Source organism: Crinia signifera, chromosome 2, assembly GCF_055691185.1.
Source record: "Crinia signifera chromosome 2, ASM5569118v1, whole genome shotgun sequence".
Classification (NCBI taxonomy): Eukaryota; Metazoa; Chordata; class Amphibia; order Anura; family Myobatrachidae; genus Crinia; species Crinia signifera.
The window spans coordinates 329,286,884-329,310,143 of record NC_139218.1 but is presented as its reverse complement, the minus strand read 5'-3'; the positions used below and the strand labels follow the sequence as shown (position 1 = coordinate 329,310,143).

The window sequence follows — 23,260 nt, the reverse complement described above, 5'->3', positions numbered from 1 at the left end:
ATATATATATATATATATATATATATATATTCTATGCTTAATTTATTACTGCTAAAATAAGCTGCTTCATAAAGACAATTCTGTTATTAGCCTATATTCATTTTAAATTAGCCTTTTCTCAGTAGTAACAGAATCCTCATTAAAAAATTCAAGGAAACCCTGAATGGTCAGATTACATCAGAATCATAGTTGTGTATACTTGCCAAGGTTTTATAAAGCAACAGTAATGGGAAAATGGTACTTGTGTAGTTTCACGGCGCCTTGCGGGCTCGGTGGCTCACTACGCTCGCCACGCTATTTAAAATCAACTCCATGCTAACATGGATAGTGGGGGTATGAACTATCCATGTTGGCATGGAGTTAAGTTACTTTTTTTTAACATAGTTTGTGGCGAGCGTAGAACCCAGATGCTGGCGCCGTGAAACTACACAAGTACCGGGAAAATATTAATATGAATATAGGATATAAAATAAAATCAAGATCTAAAGAACCAGTGTGAACTTGGGTCAAACAATCTGTAAGCGCAGAGGTGTAATGATGTCAGTTTACATGAGAAATGAGGTAACAGGTATCGCTAGGAGAACAAGGGATGCTTACAGCTGTGGTCCTCCTGTGCAGTTGGTTTTATGATGGATGTCATTCCACGTTATGACATTAGGTCTTCCTGTGGTCATTGAAGTCCCAATTGTAAAGGTCAAACGTTGATCAAATGCTTTCTTAAATAGGGTAAGAACTTTGTTCCCCTCCGGACAATCAGGTAAGTAAGCCACACGAGTTGTTCCAGGATACCTCACACCAGGATTTGGGTGCTCTGACTGCAGAAACAGAATAAATGACACATTTGCAGCCATGAAAAATACATTTTATTTACAGTAAACCAGTGTCCTATTAGTATTTATCATTAGTTACTGTCTACAATTTACACTTCCCACATATTAGAACAAATACTTAAAGTGTACCTGTAACGTACTTGAAACCTGTGACATCAATAATACAAACTGAATAAAAGCAAAATTGTAATGTAAAATAATTACCACATATTTCTTATTGAAAACTGGCTATAAAACTGTGCCATTTTCTCTTTTATATTTGTAGCTGTAATGCCTAAAGCATACTTAAGGCAGTAGCGTGGGCTGAAGGCCTGCAACACTAGTCTCATGCGATTGTGCAGAACCTGTTATTATTATTGCTGCTGCTGATTTGTAAGAGGCAAGGTGCTCTGCAGTGTCGGACAGTGGAGGAAAACGGGCCATACGTAAAGCAGGCACAATCAATGCAGACATAAGAACAAAGGGGGTTATTTTGGTTCACTCTTTCTGACAAATGCCTTCTTAGATGGACAAAACCATGTGCACTGCAGGGGGGCAGATGTAAAATGTGCAGAGAGAATTATATTTGGGTGAGTTATTTTGTTTCTGTGCAGGGAAAATATGGACTGCTATATTTTTACACTGCAATATAGATCTCACTTTGAAGTAAAACCCCACCTAAATCTAATTCTATCTGCACATGTTATATCTGCCCCACCTGCAGTGCACATGGTTTTGTCCATCTAAGAAGGAATTTGTCAGAAAGAGTGAACCAAAATAACCCCCAAAGGCTAGAGAGGACTCTGCTTATCAACATTGTTTTATCCCAGTGCAAATCTGCAGCTTTTAGCTGGTCTTACTCCTAATTGTAAATTATGTCAATACAATGAACTGGCTATTGGCAATGCATGGACTAGTCACACTTATGGGGCTGGATTGAAGAGTAATGCCTCCATGGCTATAAGTTTTTATTTGTGAACACATTTGAACACTTTTTTGTACATGATAACTAAGTGTATCCTCTATGTAATGCACTATTCACTTTTCAACGTAGTCCCCATCCCTTTCCACGCATATGCGCTAACGGTTGACGAGTCGGACAAACCCGTTGGAGAAGAAATCTGGTGGTTGTTGTCAACACCAGGACTGAACGGCAGCTTTCACCTCATTATCAGAGTCGGAAAGTTTACCCTTAAGGTGCTCTTTCATCCGTTAAGTCATGGTCACGTAACCGCGATGACGCGGGTGTCACATGACCACACTAATACAACATGGAGCATTTTAGTGGGCGATACTGTCGCCGTGTTGACGCGGCAATCACATGACCGCATCAGTGCAGTGCAGGGCATTGTGGTGGAAGGCCTTGTGTCAGTCCCGTGGCCGCAATGATGTGACAATCACGTGACCGCAACAGCTCTGTACAGGATTATCTCATACAGCTTCCCCCGGTGTTCTCTTAAAGCACACTAACCACACCGTCATAATGACAATGCACGGAGGACGTGTCTGTGCAAAAGGAGTTTGGAATGTGCACAAGTCATTTTAATCTGCAGTTATGGGCAAAATGATAACAAGATTAACATATATATATATATTATATTATTATTTATATTTAAGTCCCACATATGGTCAAAATATCTGGTTTTACTCCACATTATATTTAAATTTTAAATATCTCTATTCAGCTATCTACCGTATTTTTCGGACCATAAGACGCACCTGACCATAAGACGCACCTACTTTTTAGAGGAGGAAAACAGGAAAAAAAATTATTCTGAACCAAATAGTATAATAAAATATTTAATAAACTAGCCCTGTAATAAGGTCGTACGCACAGCGTCTACCCTATACTAGGCCTGTAAGCAGGTGTACCCATAGCATCTCCCGTGTATACTAGCACTGTAAGCAGGTGTATGCACAGCATATCCCCTATACTAGGCCTGTAAGCAGGTGTACGCAAAGTGTCTCCCCTATATTAGACCTGTAAGCAGGTGTACACACAGCATCTCGGCTCTATACTAGCCCTGTAAGCAGGTGTATGCACTGCCGTGATTGGATAGATTCAGTGTTGGAAGTAGTTAGCACTGTACTGATGCGATGGAGGATACAGCTCTGTGTTCTAGGGATGGGTAGACATGCCAGGTTACACTGAACAGTGGATTTTACCTGTAGACAGACAGACAGACAGACAGACACTCACACACACACACACACACACACACACACACACACACACACCAGAGTCAGCATACACACACAAACAGTCAGCATACACATACACACACACACACACACCAGAGTCACCATACACACACACACACACACACACACACACACACACACAACAGAGTCAGCATACACATAGACAGACACACACACCAGAGTCACCACACACACACACACACACACACACACACCAGAGTCAGCATACACATAGAAACACACACACCAGAGTCAGCATACACATAGATAGACAGGCACACACACACACGTACTGTAGACACAGACGGTTCCCCATTCAGGTATCGCTGCCCGATGCACTCTGAGGAAGGAGGAGGTGAGGGGGGGAACGGGGGGAGTCACATGATGTCGGCTGATGCGGGCACTCTGCTGCCGCGCTCTCAGATGCCGGGCTCTGAGATGATGGCACAGCAGCAGCCAGGACCCGCCGCTAGCCGCCGGCGCTACCCACACACTGTAACTGCTGGCTCTCCCACCCAGCGCAGTGGGAGTGCTCCATACGGTATTTTTTGTTCTTGCTGAATGCTGCATATGTATTATTCACACTATAATACTTTTTCCCACACATTTTTGGGGAGAAAAAGTGCGTCTTATGGTCCGAAAAATACGGTAATTATCCATTGTTTAAAGCTGCATAGAATAATTAATATTAGGCATCTTCTCACTAATAGCACATTCAATATACATCTATACTGCGTTCTACATGGATTCATACTGCCATAGATGTAATAAAAAACAATATACTTTTTTTTAATAATGATGTGATTATAAACAATATGATGAACAATATGATAGTCTATCTAGCAGTTTATGTTAGTCTATATACTAATTTTATTTTTTTACTAACATAAAAAAGGGAAAAAGGAATAAGCATTCAAAAATATGCATAGGACTTATTAGGGGCAATATATATGCAGACTTATTGAAAACAAGCATTACTAAATAAATGTGTCTAATTTAAAGCAACAATTGTATAATCCCCATCTTTAGTATGATAGAATTCACACTTTCATAATTACCAAATAAAAATCTTTAAAACTAGTGCTGTATTAGTGTGGTCACGCGGCGGCCCCGTCATCGCAGCCACATGACCAGATGGGGCCACCACGTGACCAGGACTTAACCTCACATCACGGAGCCTTATAAAGTGTCATCGTGATTATGTGGACGCCGCGTCATTGTGGTCACATGGCCGCAGAAAATACGATGTTTGTTTTGACATCTTTTTGCCTAAAGGAACTATGATATACTGATGAAGTTAGATATAAAAAATAAGAACTCTACAATTACTCTTACAAATATGCTGAGAATAACCTGAAAGTAAACATAGTGATCATGTGACATTACAAAGGTCACATGACCGAATGAAAGCTTGGATACTAGTTAAGTTTATTGAAATACATGAATTATAGTCTGTCTCCATAAGATTTATAATTAGAATAAACCATGGCATATATTTCTTAACTGTTTTAGATGTTTCATGAAGTAATAACCATGTGGCCTCACAGCTGCAATCAATCAACAGTTATATTGGATATAGTATAAATATAGACCCACTAGCAACAATAGACCATCTTTGAAAAAGCCAGCTTGACAGGCGAAAACGCGTCAGTGTGCCAACTTAACAGCCTCTCCTTAATGCGTGGATATCCAACTACCTCTAGACCCCAGGACCCCAAGGTTCTTGCTAAGACCCACCAGCTACCCTTCTTTGGACTTAAGAACTCCCTCTGGATAAGGAAACCTCCACTCCAGGAACTCCATGCTCTACCTGAGCTAATTACAAATGAGATCTGTCCATAGTGAGTGTTTGAGACATTGCAAATTGAAGGGACTGATACAAGGTCAAGTGGTCACTCTAGGAGGAACTTTACCTCAACATAAATCACCCATGTGAGAGACTGCACATTTAACACGCCAATATTCATGGTTACATTATTAACGCTTGTTTTTTATATACTTCTTATTGGTGTTGGCATGCTGGCGCTGGTCTCCTTGCGGTAGTCGTGATGCTGGCGTCAGTATAGTGAATGCTGGCATCCCAACCGCATCCCTGGTACACAATAGGCAAACAGGTACTTGTGCATTAGCACGGCGCCCGCTACGCAAATGACACTATTCATGGTAGTGAAATCGCATTGCATCGCGTACTGTTTATAGTGCTGTGCGATGCGTCCGATGCAATGAAATATCGCATCGTACACGACATAGGATGCGATTTTTTTATCACATCCTATCTTTTTAATGGTCTATACCACTAAATGACATACAATGTCATTTAGTGTGCCCCCCCACCCCCCATTATCCACGTCATCCCCCAACCCCCCCCCCACTATCCACGGCATACAGAAGCGTGGCGAGCGCAGCGTGCCCCGCACGGGGCGGCGGAACGCATCCGCCCAACCTTTCATACCCCCACTATCCACGTCGGCATGGAGTTGGTTCTATATAGTGTGGCGAGCGGACGCGGAATACATGTGTGCGCTCACCACACTATATATAACCGACTCCACGCCGACGTGGATAATGGGGGTATGAAAAGGTCGGGCGGAGGCGTTCCGACGCCCCTTGCGGGGCTCGCTACGCTCGACACGCTTCGGGAATTCACAGAAATGAACCAAAATTCGCAAAAACCCACTATGACTCTCTCCAGCTCCATCACACACGACTATTCTCCTCACAAAATCAACTCAGATTGAAATTCTGCCAGATGTGCCAAGGGAGCGGGATTATCAGTGGGCGGGAAGGGTAAAATCGCATCCCATACAATATTGGCATGCAATGCGATTTTACTACGTTAACATACAGTATGTAGGGAAAGTGGGCGCTGTGCTAATACACAAGTACCGGCAAACAACATCTAGCCCTGGTAATATTTGAAAATGGGGACCAAACGCGTATTGGTCCATTCCAAAATGTCTCCCTGCGCCGATGGGTCCTTTTACAATGGTGAGTTAAACAGGAGTTAAGCACTTCAGTGCTGCAGTCGCTGTCAGACCAACGGGTCTCCGACCACATTATTATTAGTATTATTATGATCTCAACAAATGATAGAACAGTAGCATTATTTCAAACACAATCGTGACTCTGGTGCTTGATATCAATTGCTAAGATTTGCAACAGTGGATCAGGAAAGATTTGATATATCCGGAAAGAATGTCCCTTTGAATGTATGTATAATATGTATTGTTTTCCTTTTAGAATTGTATTATGTTTTGAATATGTGGGCATGCAATGAGTGTTTTATTGGTTATTGGTCAGTTATTTTGTTATATAACAAACAGCAATAAACCATTATAAAAAAGCATCCGTCAAAGTCACGATTTCTTCATTTCCTTGAATTATCCCCTTTTACATTGTTTGGAACAAAGCTGCATTCCATACTATGAGGTGGGGTTTAGAGAAGCTTCTGTTCTGCTGCAATCACGTGTTACTAAAGAGATTTCATACAAAGTTTACACCAGTTGGCGCCTAGTCCCTGCAAGTCTGCATACAATGTACCCTTCCACCTCAAATCTTTGCTTGTGACAGAGTGGTCAAGTGGGATCTTTTCTCCACATCTGGTGGATTTACCTGAATATCAAACCACTAGTAAGCTAGCTGGAAGCAAATGCTTCGAAAACTAGTAGACTACCTTGTGATAGCCTCTGTGTGTGCATGTGTGAGAGTGAAAGATGTAGTTTCACTCGCTGCCAACAGATGGCAGTGTTTCGGAGACACACAATCAGACACTAGACATACAGATACTGGCCAATGGTCAAATCACTTCCAGTTACCAAATCATCCTAATAAGCTGATTCTCCACAGTATCTGCACTCCTAAACTTCAGATTGTTAAGTCCTGGGAACAGCCTCCTGCCCATCGCGTCAAGAACTATTACATTCAATCTTAAATGGAATACATCATCAGTCGCCAAACTAATATAGTGGCCAAGTTCCGTTTGCTGTGGGCACCATGGTACTGTATAATATTATCCTTTATTTAGATTGCACCACAAGCGATTCGTAGTGCACAATTGATAGTACCAGGGTTGGAAATAAAACTTTGGTTTAAACCAATTTTTGTTTTGCATTAACGTTTTAATTTTAAAAAATTAAGGGGGTTATTCTAGTCCATTCTTTCTGACAAAATCCTTCTTAGATGGACAAAACCATGTGCACTGCGGGTGGGGCAGATGTAACTTGTGCAGAGAGAATTAGATTTGGGTGGGGTTTTTCTTCAAAGTGAGATCTATATTGAAGTGTAAAATCATGCAGTCAGTATTTACCCTGCACAGAAACAAAATAACTCACCCAAATCTAATTCTCTCTGCACATGTTACATCTGCCCCCCTGCAGTGCACATGGTTTTGTCCATCTAAGAAGGATTTTGTCAGAAAGAATGAACTAGAATAAACCCCAAGGTTTTGAATTGAGGTAAACATGAAGATTAAACCATTAGTTGTTTCTCTGTGGTATTGCCTGTTGGTGTTGTTTACTCTTAAGATTGCGACTGTTAACTGTGATTTTTTCCCTGAATCAGCACCTCTCTTATCTGATCCACCTTCCTATGGGGCACATTTACTATTAAAAATTTGTGGACAATTCCCTGAAAACACCTGTTTCGGGAGTTAGCAACAAATATTAAGTATCTCTGTATGTAACACAAAGGGACTGCAGCAGGAATCTCTGACCCCTACTGTGATCCCTCCAATTCCGCTCGTAGTCATATCCCCCATAGGATTCTAGGGGGGGATGCGATACTGGCCGATGTGTCAATATCGGATAGTATTGCGTCAGGTCCCTAGGCTACCGCCATTCTGAGATGGCGCGAGCCTATTGAAGCCTATGGGCTACAGAATGCACTGCTGAAGGGGTAGTGCAGTCAGGCGGTTTTTGCTGACCGCGCATGCGCAGACCTCACGGATCTTGGGGGACATGCATTCCCAGATCGCATTGCATATGCAATCCTATAGTAAATGGGCCCCTATATATATTATTTTTTTTAAAGAAACTGTGCTGTGCCTGTCACTGTTTTTTTTTTTTTAAACCATTTGCTTTAAAGCAGCCAACCCTGCGGAGTACATAAATGAATAAGCAAAACCGTTGAATACAATAGAGGACAAATACAGGGTAGATAAACATAGCGGTGTCAGCAGGAGACACTGGAATAAATATCAGCAGAAAACCACAGGATTTGGTACCATTAAAGATGGTTTAAGTAAAAGAAGGAAAATCACATGAGGGAAGAGGGCCATGCTTGTAAGAGTGAATAGGGTGAGACCCTTCCGGTCTTGCTTAAACTAACTGTTCCCTTTTATCTTATTTACATTTATTCTTTGTATCACTCCTTGTCCTGCTTTTTATACAACTTTATCTTTGAACCCCCCTTCCGCATTTGACTTTTTTCATTCTCTTCCAGATATTTTTCCCTGTAAGCTGCCCAGCTTTAAGGGTTGTACACATGGTGCGATTTGATAGACTGCAGGCAAGGCAATTTTGACTAGATCGCAAACTATTTTCAAACCTTGTGATATTTCTATAGACAAAAGACATGTACAAAGTCAAAATCCCCAGTGCATACAGTCAAAATCGACAGTGCATACAGTCAAAATTGCTTAGTCAAATTTGGGCACTAGAAAATATCACACCGTGTACACGCCTTACCTATGTTCCCCTGGTCCCCTTCCCAAAAAAATCTGTTCTTTGTTCTGGGTCAGTTTGTTATTTCATAATATTTTCCTCTCCTCTACTGGATATTAATATTTCTTGTTTGCATATTACCCAATGATATTTTTTTAATCTTTTGCTTCTGTTGTGACCCTTTTTGCACTGTTCACTGTTTCGTTCTGTTAAATGTGCCTTTGATTTAATATTTAACCGTACTTTTCTAAGTAAAACTATATGAGCTTAAAAAATATATATATTTTATTTACTGTTCTACAAATCCTTCCTTCCTAGCAACATTAAATGTAAGTGATTATCTGTCCTTGTGGGAAAGTGATCTCCCATCTTACAGTAATCAAGGTAAACATGAGTCATTTGTCATCTCATCAGCCTAATAACTAAAGTAGGCGTAGTACAGTTGGCAATAATGAGGCCCTATAATGGGTTTTCTAACAGTTGGCTACCGTCATACATCAATGAGTGTGGGTACACATTAGGCTACTAGTAAACAATGATTCCCGGACAAACGATACTGTGCGTTTTTTTTTTTTTTACAAACAACATATATTAAACATTAATGACTGCTAAATCGTTAACGATATACTATATAATTTGCTCTACCAAAACACCTGACCATCTTCTGCAAAATGTAAATAATGGGCTGTACTGTCGGGTATATTAGGCAGGTGCCATTTTAGCTCTGCGTAGTTCTGCTCTGGGACAAGTGAGGCTTGGTGCATAGCTGCTGAATGCTGTACATTGCTTTTACTGCTCTGATTTGTTTGACTGGCTTAACAAAGTGTTCTGCATTCTGTATTCATGGATCCTTCTTGGTTCAGAGTTCTGGTAGCCAATGCTGTGCTTAAGGTTGTAGCTGTCACTTGAACGATGCTGGCACAAAATGGAGGAGAGGAGTGTCCAAGAATTGCCTGTCAAGTGAAGCTGTTACGGTTCTCGCCTGGGCTCTGGGTGATACGACAGCTGGCAGGAGGAAAAAGGTCAGGCGTGAGCCCGCAGCTGGGACCGCTGTTTAGAACGGCCACAGCAAAACCTACACTGACTCTGTTGAGTCCCCCGGGCAGATGGAATACCCCTGCAAGTGCTAGGCTTCGCCTGTAGCCGCCGCGTTCGACAGAGCCAGTTAGGCCGGCTCTGACCCCGATGCAGCCAGGTGTTAGGTAATGACAAGGGGTGAGCAATCGCCAGGGGGTAGCTCAAAAGGATGATCTGGCTAAAGGACCTAGCTGGAAAAAGACCCCTGACTACCGGCACCAGGCCAAGGACGGGAGTTGCGACCCAGTCGCAGACACAAGAGATACAATAGGGAATCTCGGAACAGGGGCACACCAAGGCAAGTGATTCCCCAAAACCGGTTGCAGATGGAAAGGGAAACACCCCTACCTGATGGAAGCTAGGGTGACAGACAATAACAAAACAGGAGGAACAACTGGAAAAATGACACAAAGGAATAACGACGGACCCACAGCGGGGAACAGCGACGGCGGGCAAATGAATAATAAAAGATAGAACCACCGGGCTCCAAAGGAGCACTTACGTGACCCACAGGGAGAAGAGGGAAGTGGATCAGGCGCAGGCTCTGGCCCAGGACTGGATGACACACCAAGCAGACTTGGAAGCAGGAAACCAGGAGAGCACTGGAATTTCCAAAGGTGAACAGCAGGAACCAGAAAGCTCCGGAGTCCGGGTATACAGGCTGATGCTACAGTGAGCAATGAGCTGCAGAGGATAAATCCTGAGATCCAAACAGCAGACAGAACAGGGAACCAGGTAGCGAAGCTGAGAGCTGACAGAGAGTTCTCTCCACAGGAAGCAGGAACTAAACATAGGTTAACAGAAAGCTATCACTGGCAGAGTACTGCAGGTGAGCCTGCCCTATAAAGGGCTCAGGTGATTAATTGCACCTGAATATTCAGGGAGCTCCCAGGCTAGTGCTTGATTAGCTTAATTATCTCACAGCCTAGTGAATAAATTAAGCTCCCAGAACACAAAGCTGTAATGGCAACAGACCTGCCACTGGAGGCCACCAGTGAGTCAAAATGCCAAACAGAAACTGACAGAAAACAAAACAGACTGGTTCCTGACAGTACCCCCCCCTTGAGGAGGGGTCAATAGACCCCAAAATCCGGACCTCCAAAAATTAAATGTATCTGGATTCTGGATAACGGGGCAAAGGCAACAGAAAGGTGAACACAAGCTAAAACCACGGCTTGTCTCAGTGCCCCCCCTAGAGGGTGACCACAGGGCACAACCAAAAAGACAAACAAGATGATCCAGGAAAGTGGAAAAAGATTAATGCTTCTTCTTTTTCTTTTTCCTAGATTTTGATGGAATCAGCAGTTTAAGGCCCCACACATTATCAGATCTGATGGTACCTTCTATCAAATCACAGCTATGGGTTACCAAATCAGTAACAAAGTTGAAGTCTCGCTCTGAGGAGAGCAGAACTCTTATTGGATTCCCCAGACCCAGAATTACAGGTACCCGATGTGTCCAAAAATTTTTTGTCAGGAGTCAGTGAGACAAAACCAAAAGCTAAACTCCTGGATTCCGGACCAAGCGATGAGGCGGAAGAATGAACAAACAGAGACTGTGAGTCTCCAGAAGCCAGGTCCTTAAGCCCCTGGCTTATGCTGGGCACCACATTTCCAGGAGCTGGTGGAACCCTATCCTTCTTTTTGGGACTGAACTTCTTAATAACTGCATCACAGAAAGAAGATAGATCTCGAATACAAGGGTCACCAGAATTGATCCGCTCGTAGGCCCATGTCTGAGGTCTACCCCTAAAGGCCGAAATGAGGAGGTATATAATATTAGTCCAAGTGACCCCTGAAGATGGTCCTGATTCAAAAAGGGAAGTATAGTGTTTAACCAGGGCACTAAAATGGGCAAGATCTCCATCAAATACGATGGACGTAGGGGCATCCATCTCTGGGACCTCAGAACTGGTATTCTCTATGGGAACGACCCCACTAGAAGTTAAAACTCCAGAAGTCTCCCTAGAAGCTGGCATGACCGAGACCCCAACTTGGTTTATGGCTCTCAAGTCCTTTGCTGAGGCTGTGGTCTTTGGGACCTCAGACAAGGATATGGCCACCCTTTCCGGGGACACAGCTTCCATAATATCACTTGAGGCTAGATGGACTGAGCCCCCATCAGGGACCGGACTGACAGAGTCCCCTTCTGGGACCGGATAGACAGAGTCCCCGTCTGGGACTGGACAGACTTGCCCACCTTCTGGGGTGACACAGACTTGACCCCTTTCCGGGGCGAAACAAACTTGACCCCCTTCCGGGGTGAAACAAACTTGACCCCCTTCCGGGGTGAAACAAACTTTTGGGCCCCCACTCGGGGCTACGGCCTTTGGGCCCCCACTCGGGGCTACGGCCTTTGGGCCCCCACTCGGGGCTACGGCCTTTGGGCCCCCACTCGGGGCTACGGCCTTTGGGCCCCCACTCGGGGCTACGGCCTTTGGGCCCCCACTCGGGGCTACGGCCTTTGGGCCCCCACTCGGGGCTACGGCCTTTGGGCTGAACACTTTCCGCACGGTTTTTAGGAAACCCGGAAGATCCCTTCGGATGGGATCGTCAGCCTCTATGAGAGGTTTAACCCACTCCAAAGCTCTTCCTCTAAAGCATGATAAGAGATAACGGACAGCAGAAGTAGGAGTTATCTTCATATTATGTGAGAAGTCCATTTTAGCGAGGAATTGCTGAGCAATTGGTCGGAGCTGGGCCAAATCTCCATCGAAGTATGGAGTGTTAGGAGTATCATCAGACATGCCCGGCGGGCCTTGGGCATCAAATTGGCTCGACTGACCTCGAGCACCACAAACGTTCAATGAGCCCCAAGCGCCCTTGCCGCTAGATGAGCCCCCGGCATCAGACTCGCCTAAGGAGACCGGGACTCCTGGATCCACAACCTCAGAGGCAACTCCGATAACCCCAAGATCGGGGAAGATGTCAATAGAAATCCCGGCTGAGACTGATGTCAGGGATTCTTTTTTCGGAGTTATGCCTCCCAAGGCCTCATCAGGAGCAATGACCTCCATAACTCCATGTGGGGTTAAGTTCCCCAAGACCCTCTTAGGGGTGACGGCTTCAAGGACCCCCTCTGGGATTATGCTGCTTGAAGCCCCTTTTGAGGGAAAAACCTGATACTCCTCTACAGGACTTAACAGTTTCAATGTTGAAAGAACGTTGATCTCCCTGACTGGAAGATTAGTACCCAACGTCTTTCTGTCAGGAAACTTTGTGGAAGAATTCCACATTCCCGTCTGATTCCGTACCTCAACATGGGGCGCTCTAGTCTTAGGACCCCAGTTGTAAGTCGGAGTGTTACGTATGTGGGGTGTGTGGTCAGGCTCCTCCTGCTTAGAGGAGACCGGCATAGATGTAATCTCCTGATACCACTTAGATTGAGGAAAATCCTTCCCAGTACCACCACCAGGTCTGCGCAATTCGCAATACTGGAGAAAGTGGCCTGATTCCCCACAATACAGACATAGGTTAAAATCTTTACGCCGTCGCCGCTCTTCTGGTGTGAGCCTTGGCCGTAAAAAACTTCTATGTCCCTTCTGAATCTCCTGATCTGAAGTTTGACTGACTAACCCTTTAGCCAGGGTCTCCTTAGGAGCTGGTTGAGCCCCAACAACCTCAGACAGGTCCAGGAAAATTTGGGTTAACAGATCTTGCAATCGCAGAAATGACTGCTGCAGACCCTTAACCCGCTCAGGTTTTAAAGCTGTAAAGGCAGTATTTAAGGCTATCAAGGAAGCTTGCAAGGCCTGCATAATTAAGTACAGCAATGAAACAAATGCCAGACCACCTGGGCAAACTGAATAAAGCAAAACCCTATAACGGGCAAAATGCGGGAAGAAAAAAAAACTCTTAATATGGACAAATCTATAAGTCCCGCAACCAATCAAAAATACCCAAATCACCTTGAAGCAAAATTTTATATATGCATGTATACATATGACTACTGTGAACACATGCATATATCGGTATGGCCAGTGATAATGTTAAGGTTCTCGCCTGGGCTCTGGGTGATACGACAGCTGGCAGGAGGAAAAAGGTCAGGCGTGAGCCCGCAGCTGGGACCGCTGTTTAGAACGGCCACAGCGAAACCTACACTGACTCTGTTGAGTCCCCCGGGCAGATGGAATACCCCTGCAAGTGCTAGGCTTCGCCTGTAGCCGCCGCGTTCGACAGAGCCAGTTAGGCCGGCTCTGACCCCGATGCAGCCAGGTGTTAGGTAATGACAAGGGGTGAGCAATCGCCAGGGGGTAGCTCAAAAGGATGATCTGGCTAAAGGACCTAGCTGGAAAAAGACCCCTGACTACCGGCACCAGGCCAAGGACGGGAGTTGCGACCCAGTCGCAGACACAAGAGATACAATAGGGAATCTCGGAACAGGGGCACACCAAGGCAAGTGATTCCCCAAAACCGGTTGCAGATGGAAAGGGAAACACCCCTGCCTGATGGAAGCTAGGGTGACAGACAATAACAAAACAGGAGGAACAACTGGAAAAATGAATAAGGAATAACGACGGACCCACAGCGGGGAACAGCCACGGCGGGCAAATGAATAATAAAAGATAGAACCACCGGGCTCCAAAGGAGCACTTACGTGACCCACAGGGAGAAGAGGGAAGTGGATCAGGCGCAGGCTCTGGCCCAGGACTGGATGACACACCAAGCAGACTTGGAAGCAGGAAACCAGGAGAGCACTGGAATTTCCAAAGGTGAACAGCAGGAACCAGAAAGCTCCGGGGTCCGGGTATACAGGCTGATGCTACAGTGAGCAATGAGCTGCAGAGGATAAATCCTGAGATCCAAACAGCAGACAGAACAGGGAACCAGGTAGCGAAGCTGAGAGCTGACAGAGAGTTCTCTCCACAGGAAGCAGGAACTAAACATAGGTTAACAGAAAGCTATCACTGGCAGAGTACTGCAGGTGAGCCTGCCCTATAAAGGGCTCAGGTGATTAATTGCACCTGAAGATTCAGGGAGCTCCCAGGCTAGTGCTTAATTAGCTTAATTATCTCACAGCCTAGTGAATAAATTAAGCTCCCAGAACACAAAGCTGTAATGGCAACAGACCTGCCACTGGAGGCCACCAGTGAGTCAAAATGCCAAACAGAAACTGACAGAAAACAAAACAGACTGGTTCCTGACAGAAGCCACATCATCCAGGACAGAACTATATATCGCTCATCATTCGGGAGTGCTTCACACTGAATGATGTGCAATGAATCGTTAATGATATTTACAAACCTTCCTGCATGTTCAAAAGAACAGAAGAACAACCACCGACCAGCGAGAACTCGCATCGGTATCGTGATGGAGTGTACACAATGGACGAATTACATGATTTGTCGTTCCTATTCTTTAGAATCATCCAAATAGTTTAAAATGTAGTCTAATGTATACGCACTGTATGAGGATAGCCAACTCCATTTCACATATTGGGCTTGATTCAGCAAGGTTCGCTAAGCAGTGGTCATTCGCTGCTTAGCGAGCCCTGAAACGCCACCCGGCCGAACGTCTGCCCCCTGCTGCCGAATCCCCTCAGCACCATGCGAGGGGATGTAGGTGGACACATTCCTTTTCGCATGCGGCCAAAGGGGAGAGAAATCTTTTGATGGTCGCCGACCATCGAATGATTGCTCTCCCCTTCGGAAATAAAAGTCAGTCTAAACTGACTTTTATTTCCCGTGGAGTCCACCTAAGAAGGGGTAGGCACTCCGCCCGCCCCTGGCAGGCATCGGCCCGCCTGCGTACCCAGGGGAACAGCCAAGAGTTTTCATGGGGATGCCCATAAAACACTGAGCATTCCACTGCTCCAACGCCTTTCTGCTGGCGGCCCTCCCTCCGCAACAAACGGCCGGGCGAGTGTGTAACTCGCCAAAGCCATTCGCAGAAATGCGCATGTGCAAACCCCGAATTTTAACAGAAGCCTTCCAGCATCAAATAGATTATATAGTGTATAGAGTATATAGTAGGTATATATACTTGATGGCACTGAGCAAAGTCAGGGATCTACATCAGGGATTCCACTAATGTCCTACTGTAGGAATGAAAGAGTTTTTTTTGCTGATTCAATAGCCCACAAACTGCATGACATCAATAATTTCCTATTATTCCTCCATTATGTGAAAACTATATGAAATATAATAGATGATTGCATTAAATGGAATAATATTGGATCACAATTAGGGTGGGCCAATCCCAGGGATTGGCAGGATTCTGGGATTTGAATAAGAATGCATCGCAGAACCCTTTGCAGCCGCAGTTCCATTTGCAAATCCAGGAACATTGAAGAGCACATTCCATCTGGGAAAATTGTGCGTAAGTCTGAGGCATCCACTAATCTGCAACTGAGACAGGCTGAAAGTGATGAGCGCTGATGTCATAGACCCACCCCATAATGCCTGGGCACGCCTGTTTTTTTAAACACACCCAGAAAATGCCATGTTTACACCCATAAACACTGGCTTCCTCATAGTCAAACTGCAACTGGTATGTGATTGCTAAGTGTTCGCATTTTCATTCACAATATGCAGTCACACTTGCGCATTGCAACAGACAATAATCGCTTAGTTGGCATCTTTTCTAAATAGCGATCAATGCTAAATTAGGCCCTTAGTGCCATCCTCTAAGTTCAATAGCAAATTCACCTTTTAGTTAAACCAAATTGTATTACAATAAGAGAAAACAATCTTTCCAAAGGCAAGTCAATAAGAGCTAAAGGCGCCCATACATGGTACAATTGCTGGGTGCGATGAGATGCGCGCTCCCAGACACATCTCATCGCACAGCTAAAAAAGTATGTGCTGCACATACTTTTTGTACTAGATTGCATCTCGTTGCATTGCAAAACCTATGCGATGCGATCTAGTCCAAATTGTATACAATAATTGTACCATGTATGGGCAACTTTAGGCTCATCACAAAGCAAACTGCTATACGCACTGTACAACTGCAAAACAATCTGTGCAGGAATTTTGAAATGATTTAAACTGTAGGACTGACCTCATGCCAGCCATACATTAGCAGTGCTACCAGTAAAGTTAAACAGATCTTACCCCTTGGATGCCAGGTGGGAAGACATACTGGATGATAATGGTCCCATATTTCTCATAGCCAGGAAGCAAAAGGCCGGAGTCTTTGGATACCAACATTCTACCATTCTCAGGCTGATTCCCCACTAGTTGCCCATAGAAACGGCCACACATTGGACACGCTTTCTTCACCTGCAGAGCCCTGGTGATACAATCCTCACAGAATGAATGCTGACACTTCTCCAGTGTTTTTATGTTTTGAATCTCTCCAAGGCAGATGGGGCACTGGTTCTCCCGGTCATCTTCGGCTTCCTCTCTTCTGTGGTCACGAGAACCTCCATGACTACTACTTGCTCCCCCACTGGAGCTTCCAGGTAAACCCCGGCTGCTCGTACTTTGCTGACCTCTGTTATAAGTACTGCGGATGTGCAGCTCACCCGCATGGTCACTGTTCTTATCCGCATAAGCCATGCAACCAGAATGTTGGTGCTGCTTGTAGGATTTCTTCAACTCTTTCTCGGTATCCTTTAACAAAGATTTTAGAGCTTTTCTAGCCAGCGAGATAGCATTTGTTGGAACATTGCTGTCAACAGACAGTCGCAACACATAAATCTCTGATGTTTCACCATCAATCAGGATGCGAACTCCGTTGTCCTCTCTCAGTTGGTTTAATTTAGATGGAGTCTCTTTGTTGAGGAATTCCCAAACTGGCTTGTTAACTGTGACTTTGTTCTTCGTGTTCACTCCACAGGCTGCCATTCTGGACCAGACAAAAGAAACTTGAAAAAAAAAAAAAGAGAGATCAAAATATTAACAACAAAAAGAAATACAGGTTCCATTAGAGAACATTGGCTGCAAACTAAATAGAAAAATCATGAGATCAAACATATTTCCCATGTTCAATATATAAGTACTAGGGAGGTCATTCTGGTTCTCACTCACCATTGCGAATTCGCGACTGCACATGCGCATAAACATTTGAACAGTGAATGAACATTTGAACAGTGAATGAACTCCTCCTAATGCTGCAACTGTCGTTTCCAGGTAGTATCCAAGTGTATATTACCGTACTCAATATAAAACACTTCTACTTGCTTATAAAGCTATTAACCAATATTTCTTGATATTTATTTAAAGCTATTAACCATACTGCACCAGCATATATCTCTGCACTTATCACAAAATATCTCCCATCTCGACCACTCCGCTCTGCACAAGATCTGCGTCTCTCTTCTGCACGGATCACTAGCTCCCATTCATTATTACAGGACTTTTATCGGGCTGCTCCCATCCTATGGAATGTCCTTCCATGCACAATAAGACTCTCCACCAGTCTCCAAACTTTCAAGCGTTCCCTGAAAACTCACCTCTTCAGGCAAGCCTATCATATTTAAGTTCTACATGCATAACCCTCCGAGGCACTTATGTATTATATAGCTTCCCTTCTGGACTTGTAACTGCTATGCTATTACTGGTGCCTGTCCTTATGTTTCCCCCCTATATCCCTATAGATTGTAAGCTTACAGCAGGGCCCTCCTACCTCCAAGTCTGTCTGTTGTTACCCAGTTTGTCTTATCACTGTCTACTATTGTAAAGCGCAACGGAATCTGCTGCGCTATATAAGAAACTGTAAATAAATAAGTGAATGAACTCCTAATGCTGCAACTGTCAAGTATCCAAGTGAATGAACTCCTCCTAATGCTGCAACTGTCGTTGCAGCATTAGGAGTTCATTCACTTGGATACTACCTGATACGCTTAATCAGCTGAACAGAGTCATCTGTTATTCACCGTGGTACTTGTGTAGTTTCACGGCGCCAGTATGGCGCCGTGCGTCTGAGTCCCCTTGCGGGGCTCGCTTCGCTCGCCCACGCTGCGGGCTCGGTGGCTCTCTACGCTATTTAAAATCAACTCCATGCCAACATGGATAGTGGAGGTATGAACTATCCATGTTGGCATGGAGTTAAGTTACTTTTTTTAACATAGTTTGTGGCAAGCGTAGAACCCGGAAGTAGCACGGCGCCATGCCGGCGCCATGAAACTACACAAGTACCTTCACCGGTACTTGTGTCACCTTCTTGGGATATGCGAGTGTTTCGCCTAAATCTATTAAACTACAATTGAAACCAATGTATACCTGTGAACCAATTTAGGAGTCCAAGAGGACCAATATATTTTTTTGCTCTATTGAATATTTCAGTCTATTATTTCGACACTACTGATTTGTACCCCTGATGAAGTCTACATGACGAAACGCGTCGGGGTTATTTATGTTCATTTTATGATACCTGAATCACGGGACTAAACTATTCTGCAATGAGATCTAACTTGATTGTATTTTTTTTTAAAGAAATTTTATTAAAAATGTGTTAAAAACACTATAACCAATTGACTGTTGATATAACTTATAAGTGTCTGTAATTGGTGGTGGCACATTTATAGGCGCACTCTATAAACTCTTCATACGTAATTGTAGGTGTTTTTAAGTAGATTGTATAACAGCTTTCCATAGAAATGTATGCATCACTTTCAGTGCAATGAGTATTGACAATGGCTTCTATAAAACTACAGCCTTGTCGTCTTTGTTATGAGAGAATTGGGATTGGCCTCAAAATCCTCTTTCTGAGAGAATGATTGAACTCACTTGACCTGTTTGTCTGTATTTGATAAAACAGGCTACAGGCACTTCTCCCAAATCACTGAAATGCAAAATATAACCAGTAAAAGCAATTATATTACTTGTATACAGTATGTCTCATTGAAGCAGAGCATAGAATCAGAGGAGGAAAGAGAAACATAAATTCACTGTAACTGTATTAAATGTATAGTTACATACATTTATTGTCATTACAGGAAAATTAGGCATAACCAGACATGGGACATGCAGTCAGGGGAGGCAGAAAAGGCAGAGCCTCACCTGTCTGATTAAAATAACAGAAAGAAGATACAGTATTTATAACACAGATTCTGGGCCTGATTCATTAAGGTAAGCATAGGATAACAATATGATAAACTGCTGTCAATCAGGCAAAGGTAATTGCATTTTTTCTATGCGATCGCAGGACCTGTCCAGCATATGCGCGAAATGGGTCCTGTGCATGCGCAGTTTCCCAACCATCTAGAAACCGTGCTGTGGATCACATATGTGAACCGTAGCGAACTAGTCCTTCTATGCTTTGTATTATTCTAATCATTTGTGCCGTGAAAGAGCAGCCAAATGTGGATGACAGCAAGACCTCTCACTTACAATTATAAAGTATCTGAAAAAAGAAATGGGGCCCAGCTGTGGGCAGAAAAAGCAGTAGAAACGGCACCGCTACATCTGCCTCATTGATGGGGATGTGCCTTCAGCCAACATGAAAGCACACGTGACAGGTGCTGGGTTTGCTGGATAGCAGACAAATGTAAAGGACACGATAAAGGTCATGGGCATTAGTGTTGGCATGACCGGGCAGCGAGTCCATAAACGCTGCCCGTCCAACCCCCCTCTGTTCCATGCAAGGGTATGTACATGAACACATCCCCTCGCATGCGGCTGAAGGGGAGAGAAATACTGTAATTTGATGGTTGCCGACCATCGAATGATTTCTCTCCCCTTTGGAAATTAAAGTCAGTTTCAATTTACTTTTATTACCGTCAGAGTACATGCGTCCCAGTGGAACGCCCAGCATTTTCATGGTGATGCCCATAAAATACGCACATGCGCAGACCCCCCCATCGGAATTGGGCCGAGTACGGCCCCACCTCCTAACTGTGGAAGAAAGTGACAAAAGGAATTGGCATACACCATTGTTAAATAGTAAGCGAATAATTAAGGAGAACATAGGCCCATTAACCGATATCAATGGAAAAAGTTTTACGGATGATAAAGGAAAAGCAGAACTATTAAATGAGTTCTTCTCATCAGTGTTTACTAGGGGAGAGCAGACAGTGGAATGCACAGGTATCACAAATGGGACGAACAAGCTGGATCTCAATATCGATTTCACGACCGAGGAAATAATATTAAGGCTCAACAAAATCAAAACAAACAAATCACCAGGGCCAGATGGGATTCATCCTAGGGTACTAATGGAATTAATGGAGGAACTAGTGACCCCTCTACATTACATCTTTGATAATTCACTATCATCAGGAAAGGTACCAAAAGGCTGGAGAATAGCAGAGGTAGTGCCAATATTCTACAAAGAAAAAAGGGATGATCCAGCTAATTACAGACCTGTGAGTTTAACATCAATAGTGGGTAAACTGTTTGAATGATTTTTAAGAGATGGGATCCAGGAATATTTAGACCTTCATAGTTTACTCAGCAATAACCAGCATGGGTTCGTGAAACATCATTCATGCCAAACTAATCTACTAGGTTTCTATGAGGATGTCAGCAAAAACCTCGATAATGGCCACGCTGTATATGTGGTTTTCCTAGATTTTGCTAAAGCTTTTGATACAGTATCACACAAGAGGTTGATAAATAAAATGGAGGACATGGGATTAGGGGCAAATATCTGGCTGAACTGGCTGTGTAATAGAGAACAGTGCCGTATCAAATAAATCAGTACTAAGTGGAGTGCGACAGGGTTCAGTTCTAGGGCCCATTTTATTTAACATTTTTATTAACGATATTGGGATGGGGTTACTCAGCAATGTATCCATCTTTGCAGACTACACTAAACTGAGCAGAGTTATTAAATCATCAGAAGATGTCACCACGCTTCAAAAGGATCTTTACAATCTAGATGAGTGGGCAAAAAAGTGGAAGATGAGGATCACTGTGGATAAATGCAAGGTAATGCACCTTGGAGACATAACCAGTGTGCTAGTTATAACCTAAGCGGGGAGGAATTGGGTAATTCAGTACTTGAAAAGGATCTAGGAGTCCAAATAGACAACAAACTGGGGTGTAGTGCTCAATGAAATATAGCAACAAAAAAGACCAACAAAATGCAAGCATGTATTAAAAGGGGCATGGAAACTAGGGACTCAAAAGTAATTATGCCACTGTACAAAGCATTGGTTAGAATGCTTTGTACATGGAGTACAATTCTGGGCCCTACACTATAAAAAGGACAACATAGAATTAGAAAACATCCAAAGAAGAGCAACAAAGCTTATTAGGGGATTGGAGAATTTAAGTTACGAAGAGAGAGTAAGCAATTTTGGACTATTTACACTAAAGAAGAGATGTTTAAGGGGGGACATGCTCTACATGTACAAATATTTCAAGGGCCAATATAAGGAACTGTCAAACACCCTTTTTTCTGCTAGCAAGAAATCTAGGACACAAGTTTAGATTAGAAGAAAAAATTATTTACGGTCAGAGCAGTCAAACTTTGGAACTTCCTGGAGAAGTGGTGTCGGCAGACACAATAAATACATTTAAAATAAGATTGGATAAACATTTATTGGTTAAAAACATCCACGGGTACAAATAAGAAACATAATCGGTCTTTAAAAAATCAGAACATACTATACAACAAGGGATAAACTATTATAAACCTAGGTTGAACTAGATGGATGCAAGTCTTTATTCAGCCTTAACTACTATGTAACTACTGTATGTAATTGTTCAACAGCATATGTTAAATGAAAATTCCTGGACAATAATAATGGGACAATTAGGGGGGTTTTCAGCCCGTGCTGGATTTTTCCCAAATGTAAAAAACCTGGCAATTTTCTAATTAGATTCACCCTATTCAATCTCTGTGTCCATTTTTCACCTGGGGGGGAAAATCTTGCACGCGTGAAAACCATGTGGATTGGTGAATTTGCTGGCAATCCACATGTTTTGTGAAATTTGTGGGCATTTTTGCCCCATTTTGGGTCTGTTTCCACCTTTGCTGATTCCCCACCCCCTATAAAAGTAAAAAGGTATGTGAAAAATGTACAAAAAAAGGGTGAAAATTAACAATTTTCTGCACAACCTTTAATTTAAATCACTGTAAACATGCTTTCTGTAACTCTCCATGAGACTTCTGGACCTGTTACCAGGTAGTTTGGTTCACTCTTTCTTAGCAAACAGCTGTAGTTGTCTTTGATTTGATGGCTGCCTTTTCCAGACTGCATGTTTCAGCTCTTTCCATAGATGTTTGATACAAATAAGATCAGGGCCCATAACAGACCACTTCATAACAGTTCATTGTTCTGTTCCTGGGCACTTTTAGCTGTGTGTTTTACATGATTATTCTATTGGAGGACCTACACCATAGTTGCCTACCCTCCTGCATTCTGCAGGAGACTCCCTGAAATAGCAGCAATCTCCCTCATTTCACCTAGCCCACATTACACTATTACATTTTTGGGAAAAAAGGAATGAGAGACAGATGGGTGTGGTATATGGCCCCAACAGTCGGCATCCCGACTGGCCGGAATCAGACAGCGGGGCAAGCGCAACTAAGCGCTCGCCACGCTGCTGGGGACTATTCTATACTCCCTCTATGGGGGTCGTGGACTGTCGGGATCCGGACTGTCGGGAAACTGTCCGCA

General features: G+C 43.6%; 1 protein-coding gene across 6 annotated transcripts in view; it reads right to left on the bottom strand.

Moving 5' to 3' along the window:
• The window catches only part of DTX3 (deltex E3 ubiquitin ligase 3), a 79,708-nt gene that overhangs the window by 11,051 nt on the left and 45,397 nt on the right, over nucleotides 1–23,260 (bottom strand). For all 6 annotated transcript variants that reach the window (XM_083169392.1, XM_083169396.1, XM_083169394.1 and 3 more), the window contains 2 exons: nucleotides 16,803–17,557; nucleotides 598–815 (listed from right to left, as the gene is read on the bottom strand). In XM_083169392.1, the coding sequence (XP_083025518.1) occupies nucleotides 598–815; nucleotides 16,803–17,557 (973 nt within the window). The remainder of the gene's footprint in view (nucleotides 1–597; nucleotides 816–16,802; nucleotides 17,558–23,260) is intronic.